At 46.6% G+C, this 23,595-nt stretch overlaps 3 protein-coding genes across 3 annotated transcripts in view; 2 read left to right on the forward strand and 1 right to left on the reverse strand.

Moving 5' to 3' along the window:
* LOC309548838 (uncharacterized protein) overlaps positions 1–23,595 on the forward strand; it is a gene marked incomplete at its 3' end in the record, with an annotated part of 605,194 nt that overhangs the window by 169,086 nt on the left and 412,513 nt on the right. The gene's annotated exons all lie outside the window — the stretch shown is intronic.
* Positions 6,878–7,778, reverse strand: LOC309550779 (gastrula zinc finger protein XlCGF66.1-like; the record flags this gene model as incomplete). Its single annotated transcript, XM_082251115.1, has 4 exons — positions 6,878–7,097; positions 7,214–7,337; positions 7,424–7,558; positions 7,686–7,778. 4 exons carry the CDS (start codon positions 7,776–7,778, stop codon positions 6,976–6,978), a joined length of 474 nt encoding a protein of 157 aa, XP_082107241.1. The 3' UTR covers positions 6,878–6,975.
* Positions 11,443–18,359, forward strand: LOC309550244 (uncharacterized protein; the record flags this gene model as incomplete). Its single annotated transcript, XM_082250655.1, has 4 exons — positions 11,443–11,538; positions 12,965–13,088; positions 13,205–13,293; positions 16,855–18,359. The coding sequence occupies 4 exons, from the start codon at positions 11,443–11,445 to the stop codon at positions 18,331–18,333; spliced, it is 1,788 nt and encodes a 595-aa protein (XP_082106781.1). The 3' UTR covers positions 18,334–18,359.

A 23,595-nucleotide genomic window follows, 5' to 3' on the forward strand; every position in this document is an offset into this window, starting at 1 on the left:
AAGACGAACATTTGTATGACGATGATCTGCGTGTGTGTATGGGGCCTCAACCTCCTCATTTGACCTGAAGCAATGGATACACAATGGATAGAGGCTTCTACTCACTCTGGTGGCAACACCCTCAGCCTTGTATTCTCCCACCTATGTACTCCATGCATCCTCTCCAACAATCCTCTCCCACCATCTAAACACCACTAGGGATGGGCGAGTGGTTTGGGCGGAGGAGAACTTCACCAATCACCCAAATTTTCTGTGTGCTCTGTGTTTTTTTTTTTACTATTTACATCCCGCCGAGTGCACAGTCAATAGGTTGTAAAGAAGGGAGACCGGGAAGCCTGCCGCTGCGTCCTTAACAACGAATGAGTCCCCACTGATAGCAGAATGTAAAAAAAAAGAATTGCCGGCAAGAAAAAAATTGGGGAAAAATTGGCGTGGGGTCCCCCAAAATCCATACCAGGCCCTTTGGGTCTGACATGAATTTTAAGGGGCAATCCATGCCAAAATTTAAAAAACAAATGGCATGAAGTCCCCCAAAATCTATAACTGACCCTCATCCAAGCATGCAGCCTGGCAGGCCAGGAAAGGGGGGGGACGAGCGAGTGCCCCCACCTGAATCATACCAGGCTACATACCCTCAACATGGGGGATGTGCCCTAAAGCACCTTGTCCTATGTTGATAGGGACAAGAGCCTCTTCCCCAAAACCTTGGCCTGTGGTTGCGGGGGCCTGCAGGCAGGGGGCTTATCAGAATCATGAAGCCCCCTTTAACAAGGGGGCCCCCAGATCCCGCCCCCCTGTGTGAATGAGTTTGGGGTACATTGTAAGAATAAATGAGGCTATGAGCCCATTTTTCACAATTCCTTCTACAGAAAAATCAAAAAAACAATGTCCTCCAATGTAGATCCGTCGTCAGTCATGACACCCACTGCACCTCTGGACCCCAAAAAAGAAAACACTCCACCCTCAAGGAATGAAAGCCTAACAGTTCTTAAAAAGGTAAGGAGCAGGGCCACCTGATGATATCATGTGGTGGCCCGCCCCCTTGTAAAGTAACTGACTGATGCATGCTGGATCGGTGACATCATAAGGGGCAGGGCCATCAGGTGACATCACCTGTGTTCTATCAGAAAACCCTACCCCGTCAGATTTCCCTAACGACGTCATTTCCGATTGAGATCGGCTGTGGATTCGTCATGCAGCAGCTGTAGCCACGTCACACGTCCTATTGTGCGTGCGCAGAATAGGTAGGGAAATTTGATAACATCGTAAAGGGTCAGACAAAAGTCCTACTGCGCATGCGCACCAACTGGTCGGGCAGCGGCATCTCTTATAACAAACATCCATCCGATCTCCATGGCCCACACTGTGCCGACCCGAAAATCCGGTCTCCATGCACCACACTGCGCCGACCCAACACTGCGCTGACCCGACAATGAGACATTGTCGGCTCGGCGCAGTGTGGGCTATGGAGATCGGATGGATGTTTGTTATAACAGATGCCGCTGCCCGACTAGTTGGTGCGCATGCGCAGTAGGACTTTTGTCTGACCAGTTATGATGGTATCAAAATTCCCTACCTATTCTGCGCATGCGCAGTAAGACGTGTGACGCGGCTACAGCTGGTGCATGACGAACCCGCACCGGAAATGACGTAGGTAGGGAAATCTGAGGGGGTAGGGTTTTCTGATAGAACACCGGCAGACGGAAGGAATATATTGTATTCATTGTGTTTATACCTAACTAGGAGATTGATGTTGATAGGCATTTGGGGGAGGCTTTTTTTTTTTTCAAATGTCATGTTAAGATCGTCGGGGGGGGGGGTGAATCGAGATCGCAATTTTTTTACGATTAATCGTGCAGCTCTAGTAGCTACAAGCCTGATTGTGTTCCCTGATTGGGTTTCCTCCACTGCCCTATGAGAAGCCTCTCACAGGAGCCAGAGGGGAGACTCCCCTCTCAGCAGACACACCTGGAAACCAGGACACCCTGACAAGAAATCATGACCCTGCTGTTAGGCAGACAAGGCCCCACTATACATTTACCTAGCACCTACCTGTAGGGTGCTAAAGATCATCTAATCATTGGTAAAAAAAGAAGACTCAGCACAGAATATTGTACAAAGAGTTTTTATTGTACAAGATCAGAATAAGCGATTACCACACAGTAATGATATGAATAAAATAAAGCTTAAATCTTTTATCATAGAATTAACAAATGTGTCAAATGTATTAATAATCATACATTGGTTGGACCAATAAAAAGCCGGCTACTTCAATAAATCAAAAAGGAGCAACAACATGAAGAAACCAATTGAAAAGGTTCACCAGTGAAAGATAAATCCTGATTGGCTGCTGTGGGTTAATGCAAGAAAGGAGAGAGCGGCGCCAGCTTAGTATAGTACAAGTTTATTTAACACTGTTAAAATTGGTGACTCACTGTCCGAGGTTGGGTGAGACCGGTACCACCTTCTCCTATGACCACTATCCTGGAAGAGGAAGATGGATGACCCTAACAGTCTTTGTGTACCGGTCTCACCCAACCTCGGACAGTGAGTCACCAATTTTAACAGTGTTAAATAAACTTGTACTATACTAAGCTGGCGCCGCTCTCTCCTTTCTTGCATCTCTCAGGGCTTCTCCACGCTTCAGCCGGCTGCCGCGGACTATAGCTTCCCTACAGTACCAAACTTTGTTCCCCCCCACGCAGCCCCATAACCCCCCCCCCCCTCCCATCCACCCACATTTCTTGTACCACCTTGGGATATTAGAAGAGCGCCATGACACCCCCCACTTTCATGCTGTGGGTTAATGCATGTTACAGTGATCTTTTTCCATCCAGTAGGTTAGATCTATATACATATTTATAAGTAGAACACAAAAAGAATAAAGCATTTCCCGTTAGGTCCTCATGCAGTTCCATGATAGGCCATGTATTGTCATGATTTTCTGCCTGTTGCCTCGTGTGGGGAGGGATCGGTAAAGGTAGACAGCTGAGTCATGATTTTACCACCCCCTTAAGCTTAAATGGCAGCCCGATGGGGCGGTACACATGGCACTGCAATTTGCGGCTGCTGCAAACCTCACACCCCCCGGTCACATTGGGCAATGCTATTCAACTGAATGGGGTTGTGCCGCAACAGCCCCGATGCATACGGTTGCAGCATACTGGCGTGGGCTTTACAGGGTTAACATAAGGTCTCCCAGCTGCCTGCCAACCCCACAGCAGGTCAGAGGGCGATGTGGGTGTAAAGCAACCCCGAGTGGACTGTGGTGGTCTATGGACTAAACAGTTCCACCCGTTACAATCCAACGTCCATTTCCCGTAGTACCAGCAGGGGGTGCACTCTGATGTTTCATTAGATTTCTTTTATTTTTACACTTTCCCGCACTCTGAACATGAAAACGGAGTCTCTAATATAAGTGTGAATTCTTTGCGGTTTGAAGCGTACATAAGGAGTGAAACATTTCCCGCACTCTGAACATGAAATAGGACGCTCGCCCGTATGAACTTTCTGGTTTCTAAGAAATAAACCTTTGTTTGGAAAACATTTCCCGCACTTGTAACATTAAAAAGGACGCTCACCTGTGTATAAGTAGGAGTTCTTTCTTAGTAAAACATTTCCCGCACTCTGCACAAGATTAGAGACGCTCGCCTGTATGAACTTTCTGGTGTCTAACAAGTAAACATTTGAGCGCAAAACATTTCCCGCACGCTGAACATGAATAGGGAAGATCACCTGTGTGTATTCTCCAAAGGCTAAGAAGGTTTATTTTATTATTAAAACATTTCCCGCACTCTAAACATTAACAGGGAAGCTCACCCCTGTGAATTCTCTGATGGCTAAGAAGGTTTCCTTTATGAATAAAATATTTCCCACACTCTGAACATGAATAAGGAAGCTCACCTGTGTGTATTCTCTGGTGCCGAAGAAGGTCTGCTTTGTGACTAAAACATTTCCCGCACTCTGAACATGAATAGGGACGCTCCCCTGTGTGTATTCTCTGGTGTCGAAGAAGGTCTGCTTTGTTACTAAAACATTTCCCGCACTCTGAACATGAATAGGGACGCTCAGCTGTGTGTATTCTTTGATGGCGAAGAAGGTTTCCTTTATGATTAAAACATTTTCCGCACTCTGAACATGAATAGGGATGCTCCCCTGCGTGAATTTTCTGGTGCTGAAGAAGGTTTCTTTTTTGACTAAAACATTTCCCGCACTCTGAACATGAAAAAGGTCGCTCCCCTGTGTGTATTCTCTGATGGCTAAGAAGGCTTACTTTCTGATTAAAACATTTCCCGCACTCTGAACATGAAAAGGGACGCTCCCCAGTGTGAGTTCTCTGGTGCCTAAGAAGGCATATTTTTTGATTAAAACATTTCCCGCACTCTGAACATGAATAGGGAGGCTCCCCTGTGTGTATTCTCTGATGGCTAAGAAGGTATCTTTTTTTACTAAAACATTTCCCGCACTCTGAACATGACAATGAAATCTCTCCTGTATGGTATAAAGAAGATTCCCTGAGATGAGATGGTTTCCCGCACCCGTCGGCACTGTCAGATATTAGAGGACTATGTGAAGTATCAGGAGATTCCAATGATCTCCTCCAATGGTGAGGTCTGTCATGTATATTATGAGGAACGGGATTTACTTCTGGAGAAGATGCCATGTCATTATCTTCTGTAGTCACATCTTCCTCCGATGTCCTTCTATTCCCACCACAGAGTCCGTCTGTCAGAAGACAAGAAAAATTACCAAGAGTTTTCCACACTCATATACACTGCTCAACACTTTATAATCAGAGTATAGCATCGAGTCAGGGAAACTCCTGGGATATTCATCTGCTCAGTCAAGTAGCAGAGGGGGTTGTTAATCAGTTTCAGCTGGACAGGGCCGTAGAAGGTCCTTAACCCATCAGCAGGACCGGTATCTGCTCCTTTGTGCAAGGAGGACCAGGATGAGCGCTGCCAGAGCCCTACAAAATGATCTCCAGCAGGACACTGGTGTGAATGTCTCTGACCAAACAATCAGAAACAGACTTCATGAGGGTGGCCTGAGGGCCCGACATCCTCTAGTGGGCGCTGTGCTCACTGCCCGACACTGTGGAGCTCGATTGGCATTTGCCGTTGAACACCAGAATTGGCAGCTCCACCCCTGGCACCCTGTGTTTTTCACAGATGAGAGCAGGTTCACCCTGAGCACATGTGACAGACGTGAAAGGGTCTGGAGAAGCCGTGGAGAACATTATGCTGCCTGTAACATCGTTCAGCATGACCGGTTGGGTGGTGGGTCAGTGATGGTCTGGGGAGACGTATCCATGGAGGGCCCCACAGACCTCTACAGGGTAGACAATGGCACCCTGACTGCCATTAGGTATTGGGATGAAATCCTTGGACCCATTGTCAGACCCTATGCTGGTGCAGTGGTTCCTGGGTTCCTCCTGGTGCACAACAATGCCCGGCCTCATGTGGTGAGAGTATGCAGCCAGTTTCTGGAGGATGAAGGAATTGATGCCATTGAATGGTCCCCACACTCGCCTGACCTGAATCCAATAGAACACCTCTGAGACATTCTGTTTCAGTCCATCCGATGCCGCCAGGTTGCACCTCAGTCTGTTCAGGAGCTCAGTGATGCCCTGGTCCAGATCTGGAAGGAAATACCCCAGGACACCATCCGTGGTTTCATTAGGAGCGCCCCGACGTTGTCAGGCATGCATACAAGCACATGGGGCCATACACACTACTGAGGACCATTCTGAGGTCCTGCAATGACATTTCACCAAAATGGACTCGCCTGCTGCATCATTTTTTCACTTTGATTTTCGGGGTGTCTTTGAGTTCAGCCCTCTGTAGGGTGATAATTTTCATTTCCATCAAATGATGTGGCATCCTTTCCTTCCTAACACATTACCCAGTCCATACCAGCATACAGTAGATCCTAACGCATTACCCAGTCCATACCAGTATAGATCCTAACCCATTACCCAGTCCATACCAGTATAGATCCTAACGCATTACCCAGTCCATACCAGTATAGATCTTAACACATTACCCAGTCCATACCAGTATAGATCCTAACCCATTACCCAGTCCATACCAGTATAGATCCTAACACATTACCCAGTCCATACCAGTATAGATCTTAACCCATTACCCAGTCCATACAAGTATAGATCCTAACCCATTACCCAGTCCATACCAGTATAGATCCTAACCCATTACCCAGTCCATACTAGTATAGATCCTAAAGCATTACCCAGTCCATACCAGTATATATGCTAACACATTACCCAGTCCATACCAGTATAGATCCTAAAACATTACCCAGTCCATACCAGTATAGATCCTAACACATTACCCAGTCCATACCAGTATAGATCCTAACACATTACCCAGTCCATACCAGTATAGATCCTAACACATTACCCAGTCCATACCAGTATAGATCCTAACACATTACCCAGTCCATACCAGTATAGATCCTAACACATTACCCAGTCCATACCAGTATAGATCCTAACACATTACCCAGTCCATACCAGTATAGATATCCAGCATGATATTTTTCCCCATAGAGATCTGATGTGTTTTCAAAGTGTTCCTTTCATTCTTTGGAGCAGTGTATGTTGGTCGAGCATTTCAAAGTGTAAAAGAGATCTGTGGTGGAACTGGGTGCAATCACAACACCAAACTATGACAACTAACCAGATCAATGATACCACCCAACCAAACATCACTAAGTAAGCTTTAACCCATTCTTCCATAATTACCCGAGCTGATATCTGGAGAAGTTTCTTCCTCTTTAACTGCGTCCATCATCCCAACCTCCTCTGTAAAATGCTGATCACCCCTCACATACGTCTTTTCCTTTATAACCCCAATTTGTACATTTATCAGATCTTCATCCTAAACCAACAAAATGGCAGAAATAATATTAAAAACAAAATAATAATAGAAGAATGATATCTCTTAGGGCTTGGGATCACTTTCCTACATTCTCATCTACCTGATGATGGTGAGGGATGGTGTGACCTTCCTGTGTGGAATCCCGGGAATACAGAGGACGGGGACATCTCTCTGGTGGGTTCCCATTACTGGATCCATCTGTAGGAAACACACACACTGACTGAATACATTGTTTCTATGTGTTTATCAGATGATGGGGGATCTAGGTGGATCCTCCGTACTGCTCTCTCCTTTACAATAAAGTCTCCTCTTACCCGGTGATGTGAGGGGCGGCTGATTCTCCATCATGACGTCCTTGTAGAGATCCTTGTGTCCTTCTAAATACTCCCACTCCTCCATGGAGAAATAGACAGTGACATCCTGACACCTTATAGGAACCTGACACACACAATGATACAGTCACCATCCAGACACATCCCTTGTCTGTTACTGGATAATCTCCCAGAATTCCCAGCACCGCTCACCTCTCCTGTCAGCAGCTCCATCAGCTTCTTGGTGACTTCTAGAATCTTCTGCATGTTGTGTCTCTCAGGTTTTAGGAAGTCACATGGAGGCACTGTGATGGTCATTTGATCACCTGACTTCAGAAGAGGAAATCTCTGTATTGAGAAACGAATAGGAATATCATGTTAGAATCCCAGAATCCCCCTCACCTCTCCGGTCAGGTCTGCGTTTTATTAATAGAGATAAGAGTGATGTCATGTGATCTCCCAGAATCCTCCTCACCTCTCCGGTCAGCAGGTAGATGATCTCCAGGGTGAGGTTTAGTATCTTCTCAGTCATGTGACTCCGATCCTCCTCCATCCTCATTGGTGCCATTATCTATGAAGATTTCTCTGTAGACAGATAATAATGATAACAGAGAATTATCTGGATTGGTATTGGTTGTACAATAAATGGATGAGGATATCAGGGGGCAATATGAAGGTCAGAATGTATTTAGACACTATGATCCCTAGTCTGAAAATACTTAATGTGGACAGTTTAGTGTTTGCTATGATTCTTGCAGTCCTCGAGTCTTGTAAAATTTGGCCTTGTGGATCAAAAATTCAATTTTTTACGATGGGTGTGAGATGAGAATCAGGATAAAGGTCAGGGAAAGCAACAGACGAGCGCATCCAAGAGATGAAGCCGGGGTCACTACACAGAAAATCAATCCAAGGAAACAACAGGCAGGACGAGGAATAGCAAGAAGGAGCTCAGAGACAAATGAGAATATTGCTCAGCCAATGGGAGATTATCTCAGCATGACTTACATAATGAAGGAGAGGAGGGGGAGGGGAGGTGACCATAGATACATGGAAATTCAGCTGGTTCAGCAGGGATCGGTCACATTTCCATCCATGTGTGGTCACTGCCGGATAAAAGTCACTCCATCAGCGGCTGCAGCCAATAGCTTCATCACTGATCTGTGTATTCTGAGAGTGGAGGAGCGCCCCCCATTGTCAGAATACAATAGTGCAGCCGGGAGGATTTCCGCATCCCCCTCCATTGTGTACATGGGGGAATCACATCTGTTTTTTCACTCCCGCTGGCTGAACGATAAAATTGAACCATGTATGGCCAGCTTTGGAAGTAAGATATATATTAATCATCAACTGATCCCCCTGAATGGGGTTAATCTAGGTTTCCACACTATATATGTGTTTATCATCATCTGCTGGAGATAAATGACGTCACAGTGACTATGGAGGAAGAGGACGGACATGACGGGGGGGAGGGGGGGTTACTGGGTGTTAATAGAAAATAAGATCTTATTACCTCCTCTGCTGCCACTTCCACCAATGTCTTCTCTCTACTTCCTCCCAACTCACCTCTCACCCGGAACTTCCTGTCTGTACCTGACATCACTTCCTGTCTGTTCCGGTGTACTGCCAAATTTTCCAACCTGCCGAGATCTCCAACCGGCGTCACTTCCGGTCCCAGATCTTGGCAAGTTGCCGCTACTGGGCATGCGCCGCCTTCAAAGCACGTTCACGGAGAACTCCAACTCCGTGCATGAGAGTTGAAGTTGTGGGCAGCGGAGTACAACTACCTACTGCGCATGCACGAATGGCAATGCCCATTCACGGAGAACTCCAACTCTGTGCATGAAGAGTTGGACTTCTCGGCAGCCTGTACAATTCTACTGCGCATGCACCCGCGGACAGTTGGCGATTTTGGCAAATAGTAACCGCTGCACAGTGCTATATTCCCCACAGTAATTTGTACAAGTTGGAGCTTTTGGCAAATAGTAACCGCTGCACAGTGCTATCCCCCACAGTAATTTGTACAATTAAGCCTGAAAGGGAAAGCTGGGATTTATAGTTCCTCAAAAAAAATTGATTAAGCCAGAAAGGGAATGCTGGGATTTATAGTTCCTCTCAAAAAAGAAACAAAACACTTTTGTGAACAGCGCAGAGACACAGGCTGCGTAATAGGGGGCGCAGGCTGGAAGACGGCGTGCACCACAGGCTGCTTGATGGGGGACAAGCTGGATGACAGCCGGGGTCACAGGCTGCATGATGGGGGACACAGGCTGGATGACGGCCGGGTGTACCATAGGTGTAGTCACGGTAGACGAACTTTGAGGGGCCACAGCTCGGGCCCTGAATGAGTCCAGAGTCCCAAATTTTGCTCAGAGATATGAGAGGTCTACCTGTGGGGGCCTCTAGTATCCCTGTGCTAAATTTGGTGCCCCTAGCCCCCATGGTAAGGTCAGCTTGGTGCAATATGGCAAGCTTGGAGTATCCCTGTGCCAAATTTGGTGCCCCTAGCCCCCGCAGTTAGGTCAGCTTGTTGCAGTATGGCAAGCTTGGGGTGGGCACAGTTGCAGGGCCACAGCTCGTGCCCCAAATATGTCCAATTTGGAAACCCTGGACATGTTTGGGGCACGAGCTGTGGCACTGCAACTGTGCCCACCCCAAGCTTGCCATACTGCACCAAGCCGACCTAACTGCGGGGGCTAGGGGCACCAAATTTGGCACAAGGAAACTAGAGGCCCCCAGAGATAGACCTCCCATATCTCTGTGCCAAATTTGGGACTCTAGACTCATTCAGGGCCCTAGCTGTGGCCCCTCAAATTTCGTCTACCGTGACTGCACCTATAGTACACCCCGCCGTCATCCAGCCTGTGTCCCCTATCACGCAGCCTGTGTCCCCCATAAGGCAGCCTGTGTCCCCCATAAGGCAATCTGTGTTCCCCGCCTTCATCCAGCCTGTGCCCCCCATCACGCAGCCTGTGTCCCCCATAAACGCAGCCTGTGTTACCCACCGTCATCAAGCCTCTGTCCCCCATAAACGCAGCCTGTGTTACCTGCCATCATCCAACCTGTGTCCCCCATCACGCAGCCTGTGTCCCCACTGTCATCCAGCCTGTCCCCCATAAACGCAGCCTGTGTTACCTGCCATCATCAAACCTTTGTCCCCCATCACGCAGCCTGTGTCCTATATCATGCAGCCTGTGTCCTTTGATTTTGCAGTAAAATTGATTGCAGATTTAGTCATGTAGAACATCTGTTATATGGATACAAAGAACCCCAGCAGAGAGTAAAGGGTGGAAATGGCTCCTGATCCCCAGATTTGGGCAATTATGTCACCAATATAAATGGAAAAATCCCACGCTATGTGTAACAACTCAAATACCTACAAAAATAACTTATACCGGACTGCTGCTGTAACAAAGGTAAGTATTCCCTTTATCAACTAGAAGAGCATTACGTGTCACAGGGCTGTCCTATTGTGTGTGCACATAAATTATCACAAATACACTAAAATATGTGGATACATTCATATATAAAGTGCTAGGGGCTCAAAATAATCTTCTCTGCAGATCTACTGCTTCCGCTTTACACCTACTTCATTATTCTTATAATCTTTGCTGCTATATTAAATAAACTAAAAATCTGTGCAAATTCATGTAATCATACAACATTGTGTACTCAATATAGTGTTCTCTGCAAGTCCACTGCTTCCACTTTACATCTACCTTAATAAACTTATTTTGTTTAAAAAAAAGTCCACAAATGAATGAAAAGTTGATAAGGTGTGAAAGTGCTCCGTGCTCCAAACTGTGGCAGCTGTAGTGTAGCCACGCCTTCTTCCACCTCTTACACACGTGATGGTGGGGGCGCCCCCTTAGTAGTGCTTCCCCACTCACCAGAGCAATATGACTCCCAGCTTTTCAGCTACCAGAGTCACAAACATCCTTCACACTCTCCTTACCTCCGATGGCTAAGGAACTGGATCCTCCTCGCTCACTCCTGTAAGTCTGCTGCGCTTTCTGTCAGTCTTCCTCCTAGATTTGGCTTCCTCCTCCGACCGCTGTTCCAGCAGGAGCTCCGCCTCTTCATACACACTCAGGGAGGAGAGAAAGGGGAAGGATATACAGTACATACACACACAGCACAAGGCCGTGTTCACACTACTAGACGGTTCTCAGGGCTGCAGTTCCTCTGAGCTCCACAAGGTGGTGATCTCACTTCTACCCAGACAGGAAGTCTCTATGGACTACAGACAGGAAGTTATGTCAGATTCTGATAGGACGTTCCATTTGGTAGGACGGAAAAAGGAGACAATGCAGGAATTGGCGGCAGAGGAGGTAATAAACATAGATTAACCCCTTCAGGGAAATCAGTTGATGAATAATATATCTTGCTATATAAAGCTGACCATACATGGTTCAGTTTTATAGTTCAGCCAGCGGGATGAGTGAAAAAAAAAACTGAAGCGATTCCCCCATCCACACATTGGAGGGGGATGGGGTAATCCTCCCCACTGCACTATTGTATTCTGACAATGGGGGGCGCTCCTCCACTCTCAGAATACACAGATCAGTGATGAAGCTATTGGCTGCAGCTTCTGATTGAGTGACATTTCTCCGGCAGTGACCACACATGGATGGAAATGTAACCGATCCCTGCTGAACCAGCTGAATTTCCATGTATCTATGGTCACCTCACCTCCCCTCCCCCTAATCTTCTTCATTAAGTAAGTCATGCTGAGATAATCTCCCATTGGCTGAGCAATATTCTCATTTGTCTCTGAGCTCCTTCTTGCTATTCCTCGTCCTGCCTGTTGTTTCCTTTGATTGATTTTCTGTGTAGTGACCCCGGCTTCATCTCTTGGATGCGCTCATCTGTTGCTTGTCCTGACCTTTATCCTGATTCCTGGATCTCCTCCTCATCTCTCCTCCATATCCCCTTACACAGCTTTTCTCCACACCTGCAGTGACCCTGGGGGGTGGAAGTTGGCACCAGCATGCAGCAAAATCCATTCCCACCATTAGGAGCTCTGGAGAAAATTGTCTGCTATTTACACTCTGTTCCTCCGCACTTCACCTGCTCACACGAGAGATTACTTTTCTGTATGGTAAAGGTTAAAGTTCACTCTTAATTTTAGGAGAAGTGGGAGGCACCCGGGAACAATGACTTGGTTAGCACAGGATCCTCATATATAGGGCCCCTCAAATCTCCCCATCTAAATGTCCCTCCATCCCGAGTCTATATGTCCAATGATATTACTCTGACCTCACAGCTCCTCCCCCATGTCCCTCCATCTGGCTTTTTTTTCTCATGCTCTTAGGATGTGGGCGTACCCTTGGCATACTCATTAGCAAAGTGGGTCTGTTGGTCCTGCGTTGTATGTAATGATGTCAGGATGCCTGCAACAATCTTTTACCCTGCGTAGTGTGGGGGTCCTGTGTGGGTAAATTATACCTCAGTCTGAGGTGGGTCTTTAATCAAATGGAAACCTGAATTGTGAGGTGAGGAGGATTCTGGGAATTTCATTTGATTTTACTATTTGTGTTCAGATTTAGAGTTTTCCTCCTGTGGAGTCTGGAGATCATATGACCATCACATTGCCTCCACCCCCCTCCCTGATAGAATAGAGAAATACAAAGAAGATTCTAGAAGTCACCAGAGAGATCATGGAGGAGAGGTGAGCGGTGCTGGGAATTCTGGGACATTATCCAGTAACAGACAAGGGTTGTGTCTGGATGGTGACTGTATCATTGTGTGTGTCAGGTTCCTATAAGGTGTCAGGATGTCACTGTCTATTTCTCCATGGAGGAGTGGGAGTATTTAGAAGGACACAAGGATCTCTACAAGGACGTCATAATGGAGAATCAGCCGCCCCTCACATCACCGGGTAAGAGGAGACTTTATTGTAAAGGAGAGAGCAGTACGGAGGATCCACCTAGATCCCCCATCATCTGATAAACACATAGAAACAATGTATTCAGTCAGTGTGTGTGTTTCCTACAGATGGATCCAGTAATGGGAACCCACCAGAGAGATGTCCCCGTCCTCTGTATTCCCGGGATTCCACACAGGAAGGTCACACCATCCCTCACCATCATCAGGTAGATGAGGAACAATCACTGATAGTATCATTAGGATCTGTACATTATCTGCATTGTTACCATTGATGTCATTTTTATTATATATTCGGAGTGGAAATCTGAGAGATTCTAAAGTTGAGGTTAAAGAAGAGATAAAAGAGGAGGATGATGAGGATGAGGTGATGGAGGAGTCAGAGTTTCTAAAAGAACACAAAGACCTGTACCAGGACACCATGGTGGAGTCATCCAGCTACAGAAACCCACCAGAGAGATGTCCCCGTCCTCTGTATTCCCGGGATTCCACACAGGAAGGTCACACCATCCCTCACCATCATCAGGTAGATGAGGAACAATCACTGATAGTATCATTAGGATCTGTACATTATCTGCATTGTTACCATTGATGTCATTTTTATAATATATTCAGAGTGGAAACCTCGGGGATGATAATATTGATGTTAAAGAAGAGTATAAAGAGGAGGATGAGGAGTATGGAGTGATGGAGGAGTTTTCAGAAGGACACAAGGATATGATGGAGCCACCTAATACCAGGAACCCACCAGAGAGATGTCCCCGTCCTCTGTATTCCCAGGATTTCACACAGGAAGGTCACACCATGCCCCATTGTTACAAGGTTGGTGGGACGGAGCATCTAGAACATGGACTCATTGAAGTGATATCACAATATTGAAGCTTATGTTTTACAGATGACCTCTTCTATTATTTTCTTGGTTTAGAGTGGAGATCCAATTGATATAGAATATGAGGTTAAAGCAGAAGAAGAAGAGACGTATGTGAGGGATGATCAGCAGTCTATGGAGGAGGATGGAATAACGGGGACATTTATAGAGGAGGACACTCCTACAGAGATCAGCACAGGTGGGTCATTAACACTAAATACATTCCTCCACCCATACTGCTCACTGATTGGCCCAGAGTAGGACGGGGACTGGGTGATATCAGCCTGTAATACCCTGGTCACTTTCCTGAGCTGTGTTCCCCGTCCTGTATTCCTGTATTTCTCTCGGATAATCTTCCTTCTCTGTGCCGCAGACACAATTTATGTCTCTAGACTGGATTTATGGAGATTCTGGGGTTCAGCTGGCAGCAAAATGTTCATTTTCACCAGAGGAGTTACAAGACCTAGACACCTGGGGTCAGGGTCGGGACAAGGGGTGGGTAGGAGGGGCGGCTGCCCTGGTCACTGTGGTATCATGCGGGGAGGGGGGGGACCACAGTGAAATTGAGGGGGGAAGGGATCTGTGTTGCGAGGAGGAATTTAAGGAGCAGCAGGGGCTAAGAATTGTTATAGGAAGGGAAATTTGGGTGTGTGCTAGAAGTGGTGATTCATGGGGGATTTGGGTTGGGAGGGGGGTGGGAGAAGGGGATTTGTGCTAGGAGGGTCAATTTTGGGGGGTTTGTACTAGAATAGGTGATATGGTAAAGGGGGCGATTTGTATTAGGGGGAGAATTTCTTATGCGGGGGGCGGGATTTGTGCTAGTAGGGATGGGCCGGGTGATCATGCAGATTAGTACCCAATGTTTGTTTTGTTTTGGGGGGGGTTACTCACACATAATGCTCATACATATTGGGGGGTGCAATTTGGCCCTGGGATATAGGTGACCTTCTACCGGCACTGCCTGGGATATGCGCTTTATATTTCCTTCCCAAAGCCGAGGTCTAGTAAGCTCTCTGATAGAACAATTTTCCCGGGGTTACTTACTCTGCTATTCACTGGCTGTGCCTGACTTATGAGTCCTGACCCTAACACTGTATAATTTATATTGTATATTATTACATAATCCTTACCCCTGCACTATATACTCTATGTTGTATATTACATATTCCTGACTCCTGCACTATATACCGTATTTTTCGCCGTATAAGACGCACTTTTTCTTCCACAAAACTGGGGGGGGAAAAGTTGGTGCGTCTTATACGGCAAATGAACATTTTTCCTGCTGCCTGTGCTGAGCCCTGACAATGGGGGCGGTGCCGGTGCGTGCATCAGTCACGCACCGTCACTGCCCGATCTCCTTCCCGCCGGACCGAGAGAGCCGCCGAAAGAGCCGCCGAGAGAGCCGCCATCAAAGAACGAAGACAGAAGAGGACGAGAGGAGCAGCGCCGTGGACGGTTCCAGGAATCCCGCCGCCATCAGAAGAAGAGGACGAGAGGAGCAGCGCAGGCAGCCCAGGAGAGCAGGTAAGTGAGCCGACCTGTGCCATGCCTGTACCACCACCTGTGCCATGCCTAAACCACCACCTGTGCCATGCCTAAACCACCACCTGTGCCATGCTTAAACCACCACCTGTGCCATGCCTAAACCACTACCTGTACCAAGCCTAAACCACCACCTGTACCAAGCCTAAACCACCACCTGTGCCATCCCTAAACCACCACCTGTGCCATGTCTAAACCACCACCTGTGCCAAGCCTAAACCACCACCTGTGCCATGCCTAAACCACCACCTGTGCCATGCCTATACCCTCACCTGTGCCATGCCTATACCCTCACCTGTGCCATGCCTGTACCCACACCTGTGCCATGCCTGTACCATGCCTATGCCATGCCTATACCATCACCTGTTGATATAAAATATTTTACTGCAGTATTTGGTTCAGAATCTTTTTTTTCTAGATTTTCCTCCTTTAAAATTGGGTGCGTCTTATATCCCGGTGCGTCTTATACGGCGAAAAATACGGTACTCTGTTATACATTACATACCCCTGCACTATATACTCTATGTTGTACATTACATACCCCTGACACCTGCACTATATACTGTATGTTGTACATTACATACCCCTGCACTATATACTGTATGTTGTACATTACATACTCCTGACCCCTGCACTATATACTCTTATGTTGTACATTACATACTCCTGACTTCTGCTCTCTCCCCTCTACCCACTGCTATCTATACACATAATATGAATTCTCTTTTGTTACACTCATTTTCTACCAGCTGGACATTTTATATCGGTAGATAGTGAGTAGGTGTCCCGCACATCAAGGTGTGAGTCTGAGACTGCCATTTACTATCATATAGCAGGTCTTGACTTGGACACCTAGTTGTAAGATCCTCAGAGACAAAGCTGTCTGATGTGGGCGGAGTCCTGGTTTAAGGGAACCGATCTGCTGATGTCTAGTAATAATCTCTGTATTTCTATTTTAGTAAATGGACGGGAGATGAGGAAAATCTCAGAGGATTGTCTCACTTTGTCTCCAGAATGTAAAGTAGAAGATGAGGACATCACACAGTATAGTCCAGGAGAAAACCCGGCTACCTCAAATGTCCATCCGGCACCACACAGTGTAGATGGACCATCGTATTCCTCTTATCCTGAGGAACCTCAGACTGTGAGGGACGGTGCCGGACCATCGTATTCCTCTTATCCTGAAGAACCTCAGACTGTGAGGGACAGTGCCGGACCATTGTATTCCTCTTATCCTGAGGAACCTCAGACTGTGAGGGACAGTGCCGGACCATCGTATTCCTCTTATCCTAAGGAACCTCAGACTGTGAGGGACAGTGCCGGACCATCGTATTCCTCTTATCCTGAGGAACCTCAGACTGTGAGGGACGGTGCCGGACCATCATATTCCTCTTATCCTGAGGAACCTCAGACTGTGAGGGACGGTGCCGTCCTTCCAGCAGATAAGAGGTTTCCCTGTACTGAGTGTGGGAAATGTTTCCGTTTTAAATCCTATCTTAATAGACATGAAAGATCTCACATGGTAGAGAAGCCGTATTCCTGTCCTGAGTGTGGGAAATGTTTTTCACATAAGTCCTCTCTTTACACACATCAGAGATCTCACTCGGGGGAGAAGCCGTATTCCTGTCCTGAATGCGGGAAATCTTTTTCACAGAAGTCCTCTCTTTTCACCCATCAGAGATCTCACACGGGGGAGAAGCCGTTTTGCTGTCCTGTTTGTGGGAAATGTTTTTCACAGAAGTCTCATCTTCACACACATCAGAAATCTCACACGGGGGAAAAGCCGTTTTCCTGTCCTGAGTGCGGGAAATGTTTTTCACTGAAGTCTTATCTTCAAACACATCAGAGATCTCACATGGGGGAGAAGCCGCATTCCTGTCCTGAGTGCGGGAAATGTTTTTCACATAAGTCTTATCTTTACAGACATCAGAGATCTCACACGGGTGAGAAGCCGCATTCCTGTCCTGAGTGTGGGAAATGTTTTTCGCTGAAGTCCTATCTTTACACACATCAGAGATCTCACACGGGGGAGAAGCCGCATTCCTGTCCTGCGTGCGGGAAATGTTTTTCACATAAGTCTGATCTTTACAGACATCAGAGATCTCACACGGGGGAAAAGCCGCATTCCTGTCCTGAGTGTGGGAAATGTTTTTCGCTGAAGTCCTATCTTTACACACATCAGAAATCTCACACGGGGGAGAAGCCGCATTCCTGTCCTGAGTGCGGGAAATGTTTTTCACTGAAGTCTCATCTTAACACACATCAGAGATCTCACACAGGTGAGAAGCCGCATTCCTGTCCTGAGTGCCTGAAATGTTTTTCATATAAGTCTGACCTTTACACACATCAGAGATCTCACACAGGGGAGAAGTTGCATTCCTGTCCTGAGTGTGGGAAATGTTTTTCACATAAGTCCCATCTTTACATACATCAGAGATCTCACACAGGGGAGAAGCCGTATTCTTGTCCTGAGTGCGGGAAATGTTTTTCACAGAAGTTCAATCTTTACATACATCAGAGATCTCATGCGGGGGAGAAGCCACATTCCTGTCCTGAGTGCGGGAAATGTTTTTCACTGAAGTCTCATCTTCACAGACATCAGAGATCTCACACAGGGGTGAAGCCGTATTCCTGTTCTGAGTGCGGAAAATGTTTTTCACAGAAGTCTACTCTTTATATACATCAGAGATCTCATACGGGGGAGAAGCCGTTTTCCTGTCCTGAGTGCGGGAAATGTTTTTCAGATAAGTCCAGTCTTTCCAGACATCAGAGAACTCACACGGGGAGAAGCCACTTTCCTGTCCTGAGTGAGGGAATTGTTCCTCACTGAAGTCCTGTCTTCTTGTACATCAGGGGTCCCACACAACCCTGGAGGCGTATTAGTGCATTGAGTGCGGGAAATTTCTTCTATATGAATGTTGGTGGACATGTGGTAAAGAAGCACACCCTGATATACACCTCAGATATACTCCATGGCTGATCTTCATCATGTAAGAAACAGTTGATAAGGAGATGAGAGATTACCAGAGACATGGATGAAGTGGTGTACCGTGTTGGATTTTCATTGGCTGAGTAAATTTTGGGGTGTAGAGTGGTAAGTAGAGCCACGAAATGAAGGAATCACCTTCAGAATGTCTTGCTTGTCTGTGTGAAGGTTACTGATAATGATATAGCGGGTTACAGAGCTACCGTGTTTCCCCGAAAATAAGCCCGGGTCTTATATTAATTTTGGCACCAAAAGACACAGTAGGGCTTATTTTCGGGGTAGGTCTTACTTTCATGTGCTGTCCCTCTCTTCCCTCTCTGCGTGCCAAGAATCCTGTGTGAACCTAGTTTAGTGTATATAAAATCCTAGGATGCGCTTTATTAGTGTTTTATATATGTCCAGTGTGTGTTTTTGTAATACAGTAGTGTAAAATACCTTCATTACTGCTCTGTGCTCAGCTACAGTGATCTCACACTCTCTCCTGTCTTTCTTCTCTCATACCGTGGCTGTCAGACTCAGAGGGAGATATCAGCCCCTGCCCTCTGCAGTTTACACAGAAGCGCAGGATAGATTAGATTACAATAGTGTGAAATACCTTCTTCATCGCTGCTCCAGGCTAAGCTGATCTGCCGCCCTCTTCTCCCCCCGCTGACAGCTGGGGGTCACGGAAGTGCCGATGTAAAGGCATTTCCCACAATTCTAATCGAACACTCTGCGCTTCTGTGTTACACTGCAGAGGGGAGGGGCTGAGATCCCCATCTGACAGGACAGCTAAGGTATGAGAGGAGACAGAATCAGCTTAGAGCAGAGCGGCGATGCAAGGAATGTATTTCACAGTATTATATTACAAAAACACACATTGGACATTATTTAAAACACTAATAAAGTGCATCCTAGGATTTTTCATACACTAATTTTCAGGGCTTATTTTCAGGGTAGGGCTTATATTGAATCCCTCCCCAAAAATAACATTAGGTCTTACTTTCAGGGTAGGTCTTACTTTCGGGGAAACACGGTAGAAGCTGTGAGATCCCATATACTGTATCTTTAACAGTAAACTTTGCACAGACAAGACAGAAATTCTGAAGTTGATGTCCTTCATTTCAAGGCTCTACTTACCAGTGGTGACCCCGAAGCGTGTCTCTCTGTCTTCAGTCCATCCTTCTCCCATCCTCCAACAGGAGGGAAGGAGAACTCGGAGATAATCTAGGTGAGAACTTCTTTCCTTTGCTCCTGTGTGGGTTTGGGTCCCTTTGAAATCCCCACAATCATTCTTGGTGACTTCAACATCCCTGTTACTACAAACACTTCTGTTACTTCTAAATGTTTTAGTCTAATCTCCTCATTTGGCCTGAAACAATGAATACACAATGGATAGAGGCTTCTACTCACTCTGGTGGCAACACCCTCAGCCTTGTATTCTCCCACCTATGCACTCCATGCAACCTCTCCAAAATCCTCTCCCTCTCTCTAAACACCACTAGGGATGGACGAGCGGTTTGGACCGAGCATAATTTCAGCCCGAAATGGCCCCTTTGGGTGTTTGCCAAATACCCAAATTATCTATGTGCTCTGGGTTTCTTCTATTTATTTTACTATTTACATCCTGCTGAGTGCACAGTCAATAGGTTGTTAAGAAGCGAGGTTGGGAAACCCGCCATGGCGTCCTTAACAACAAATTAGTCATCAGCTGTCAGCAGGCTTCCCCGCAGACAGCTGAATGTAAAAAAAATAATTATTGGCAAAAAAAAAAAACTTTGCGGTGGGGTCTCCACCGTCTATACCAGGCCCCATCCATACAAGGCCCAAAAAAGGCTGCATGCTTGGATAAGGGATAGGTATAGATTTTGAGGGGAAACCCCTCTCCAATTTTTTTTTTTTTTAAATGGCGTATCTTCCCCCCCAAAATCCATACCAGACCCTTATCCAAGCACACAGCCTGTCAGGCCAGGACAGGGGTGAGGACAAGCGAGTGCCCCCCAAACCATACCAGGCCACATGCCCTCAACATGGAGGGGTGCTTTGGGTTAGGGGGGTCTGCAGGGGGCTTTTCGGAATCTGGAAGCCCCCTTGAAAAAGGGGGACCCAGATCCTGGCCCTCATTTACCAAAAAAAGTGTCAAAAATAATGAGGCAGTTTTTACAGTTCCTTTATTAAAAATAAAAAAACAATGTCCTCTGATGTAGATCCATCGTCAATCACAACGACAGCTGCACCATCGACCCAAAAAAAGATTAAAAAAAAACCTCCGCCCATGAGGAAGGCTGACTGTCGAGTGCCTGCTCTGCCAGGTGACAGTTTTTAAATAGGTGATGGGCAGAGCCACCTGGTGATGTAACCTCACCAATCCTGCACCAGTCAGTTACATGACAAAGGGGCAGGCCACCAGATGATGTCACCAGGTGGCCCTGCTCCTTACCTTTTTAAGAACTGTCAGACTGTCATTCCTTGAGGGTGGAGTGTTTTTTTGGGGGGTTCCAGAGGTGCAGTGGGCGTCGTGAATAACGATTAATCTACATTGGGGGACATTGTTTTTTATTTTTTCTATAAAAGGAATTGTGAAAAACGGCCTCATAGCCTCATATTATTTATTTTGTACCCCCAAACTCATTCACGTAAGGGAGTGGGACCTGGGGGCCCCCTTGTTAACGGGGGCTTCATGATTCTGATAAGCCCCCTGCCAGGTTGTGGGGAAGAGGCCCTTGTCCCCTTCAACATAGGGACAAGGTGCTTTGGGGGCACAACCCCCATGTTGAGGGCATGTGACCAGGTATGATTCAGGTGGGGGCACTCGCTCGTCCCCCCCTTTCCTGGCCTGCCAGGCTGCATGCTTGGATAAGGGTCAGGTATAGATTGTGGGGGGGACCTCATGCCATTTGTTTTTAAAATTTTGGCATGGATTTCCCCTTAAAATTCATGTCAGACCCAAAGAGCCTAGTATGGATTTTGGGGGACTCCACACCGATTTTCCCCGATTTTCTTTTTCTTGTCTGCAATTATTTTTTTTACATTCTGCTGTCAGCGGGGAAGCCCACTGACAGCTCATGACTCATTCGTTGTTAAGGACGCAGCAGCCGGCTTCCCACTTCTTAACAACCTATTGACTGTGCGCTCGGCGGGATGTAAATAGTACAAAAAATGAAAACACAGAGCACACAGAAAATTCGGGTGATCGGTGAAGTTATCCTCGGCCCAAACCGCTCGTCCGTCCCTAGTGGTGCTTAGAGGGAGGGAGAGAATTGTTGGAGAGGATGCATGGAGTCCATAGGTGGGAGAATACAAGGCTGAGGGTGTTGTCACCAGAGTGAGTAGAAGCATGTACACATTGTACACCCATGTCTTCACGCCAAATGAGGAGGTTAGACTAAAACATTTAGAAGTAACAGAAGTGTTCATGTTAACAGGGATGTTGAAGTCTCTGAGAATGATTGTGGGGATTTCAGAAGAGAGAAAGTAGGGCAGCCAGGCAGAGAAGTCATCAAGGAAAGGTAATACCGGTCCGGCGATAAATCACAGCAATTCTAGAGGAGATTGGAGAAAATAGACGTATACAGTGAGCTTCAAATGATGAGAGGGAGGAGAGTGGAGAACCTGGAAGGTGCTCTGTGAGGATAGGAGGATTCCCACTCCACCTCCCTTGTGTTCCCTAGATCTAGATTTATACCTACTTCATTTATCTTATGGTGTTTATCAATAAATGAAGTAAACTGATCCATGTGCAAATTAATATACAACTTAAAGTGCTTTGTGCTCAAGATGCTGTTCCCTGCAGATCCACGGCTTCCACTTTACAACTGCTTCATTATCTTATAATGTTTTCTATAAAGTAAAAATTTGTGCAAATTCATGTAATCATACAATATTTTTTGCTCAATATAGTGTTCTCTGCAAGTCCACTGCTTCCACTTTGCATCTACTTCAATTAAGTTCTGTTGCTCCAAAAAAGTTCACAACTTAACGAAAAGTTGATAAGGTGTGAAAGTTCTCCGTGCTCCAAACTGTGCCAGCTGTAGTGTAGCCACGCCTTCTTCCACCTCTTACACACGTGATGGTGAGGGCGCCCCCTTAGTAGTGCTTCCCCACTCACCAGAGCAATATGACTCCCAGCTTTTCAGCTACCAGAGTCACAAACATCCTTCACATTCTCCTCACCTCCGATGGCACAGGAACTGGATCCTCCTCGCTCACTTCTGCAAGTCTGCTGCGCTTTCTGTCAGTCTCCCTCCTAGACTTGGCTTCCTCCTCCGACCGCTGTTCCAGCAGGAGCTCCGCCTCTTCATACACACTCAGGGAGGAGAGAAAGGGGAAGGATATACAGTACATACACACACAGCACAAGGCCGTGTTCACACTACCAGATGTTTCTCAGGGCTGCAGTTCCTCTGAGCTCCACAGAGATTGCACACGGGGGAGAAACCGTACTCCTGTCCTGAGTGAGGGAATTGTTCCTCACTGAAGTCCTGTCTTCCTGTACATCAGTGGTCCCACACAACCCTGGAGGTGTATTAGTGCCTTGAGTGCGGGAAATGTCTTCTATATGAATGTTGGTGGACATGTGGGGAAGAAGCACACCCTGATATACACCTCAGATATACTCCATGGCTGATCTCCATCATGTAAGAAACACTTAATGAGATCAGAGATCACCAAAGACATGGATGAAGTGTTGTCCCGTGTTGGCCATTGATAGCAGGAGAAAAACAAAAATGGAGTCCTTACCTTTCATTGGCTGAGTACATTTTGTGCGGGAAGATTTCAGAAACATTTACAGATCTGGTTGTTATAAATGTGTTGATGAAATGTGACCCGCATTCCCCCAGTCATGGTGAATTGGGATTTCCTATAATGGTCAGTTCCATCTAGTGGCCATAATGTGCTTTCCTGACAGATGTCCATGTCAGCATACGTTTGGGTAGCCCTGCCCTCGTTCCTCCCCCCATAAGACCCCACCCCCATAAATGTTTAGGATAAGCCATTGGCTGAGTTCCTTTTTTGTCCTCCTCACTTATAGGACCATTTTTGTATGAAGTTTTCCTACCTATTGGAAGTATTGGTGGGTGGGTCTGGTGCTGGGCAGCTGTGCGGGATGTCAGGAGCTTCCTTTGG

This window comes from Pelophylax lessonae (assembly GCF_965119305.1).
Source record: "Pelophylax lessonae genome assembly, chromosome: 3".
Lineage (NCBI taxonomy): Eukaryota > Metazoa > Chordata > Amphibia > Anura > Ranidae > Pelophylax > Pelophylax lessonae.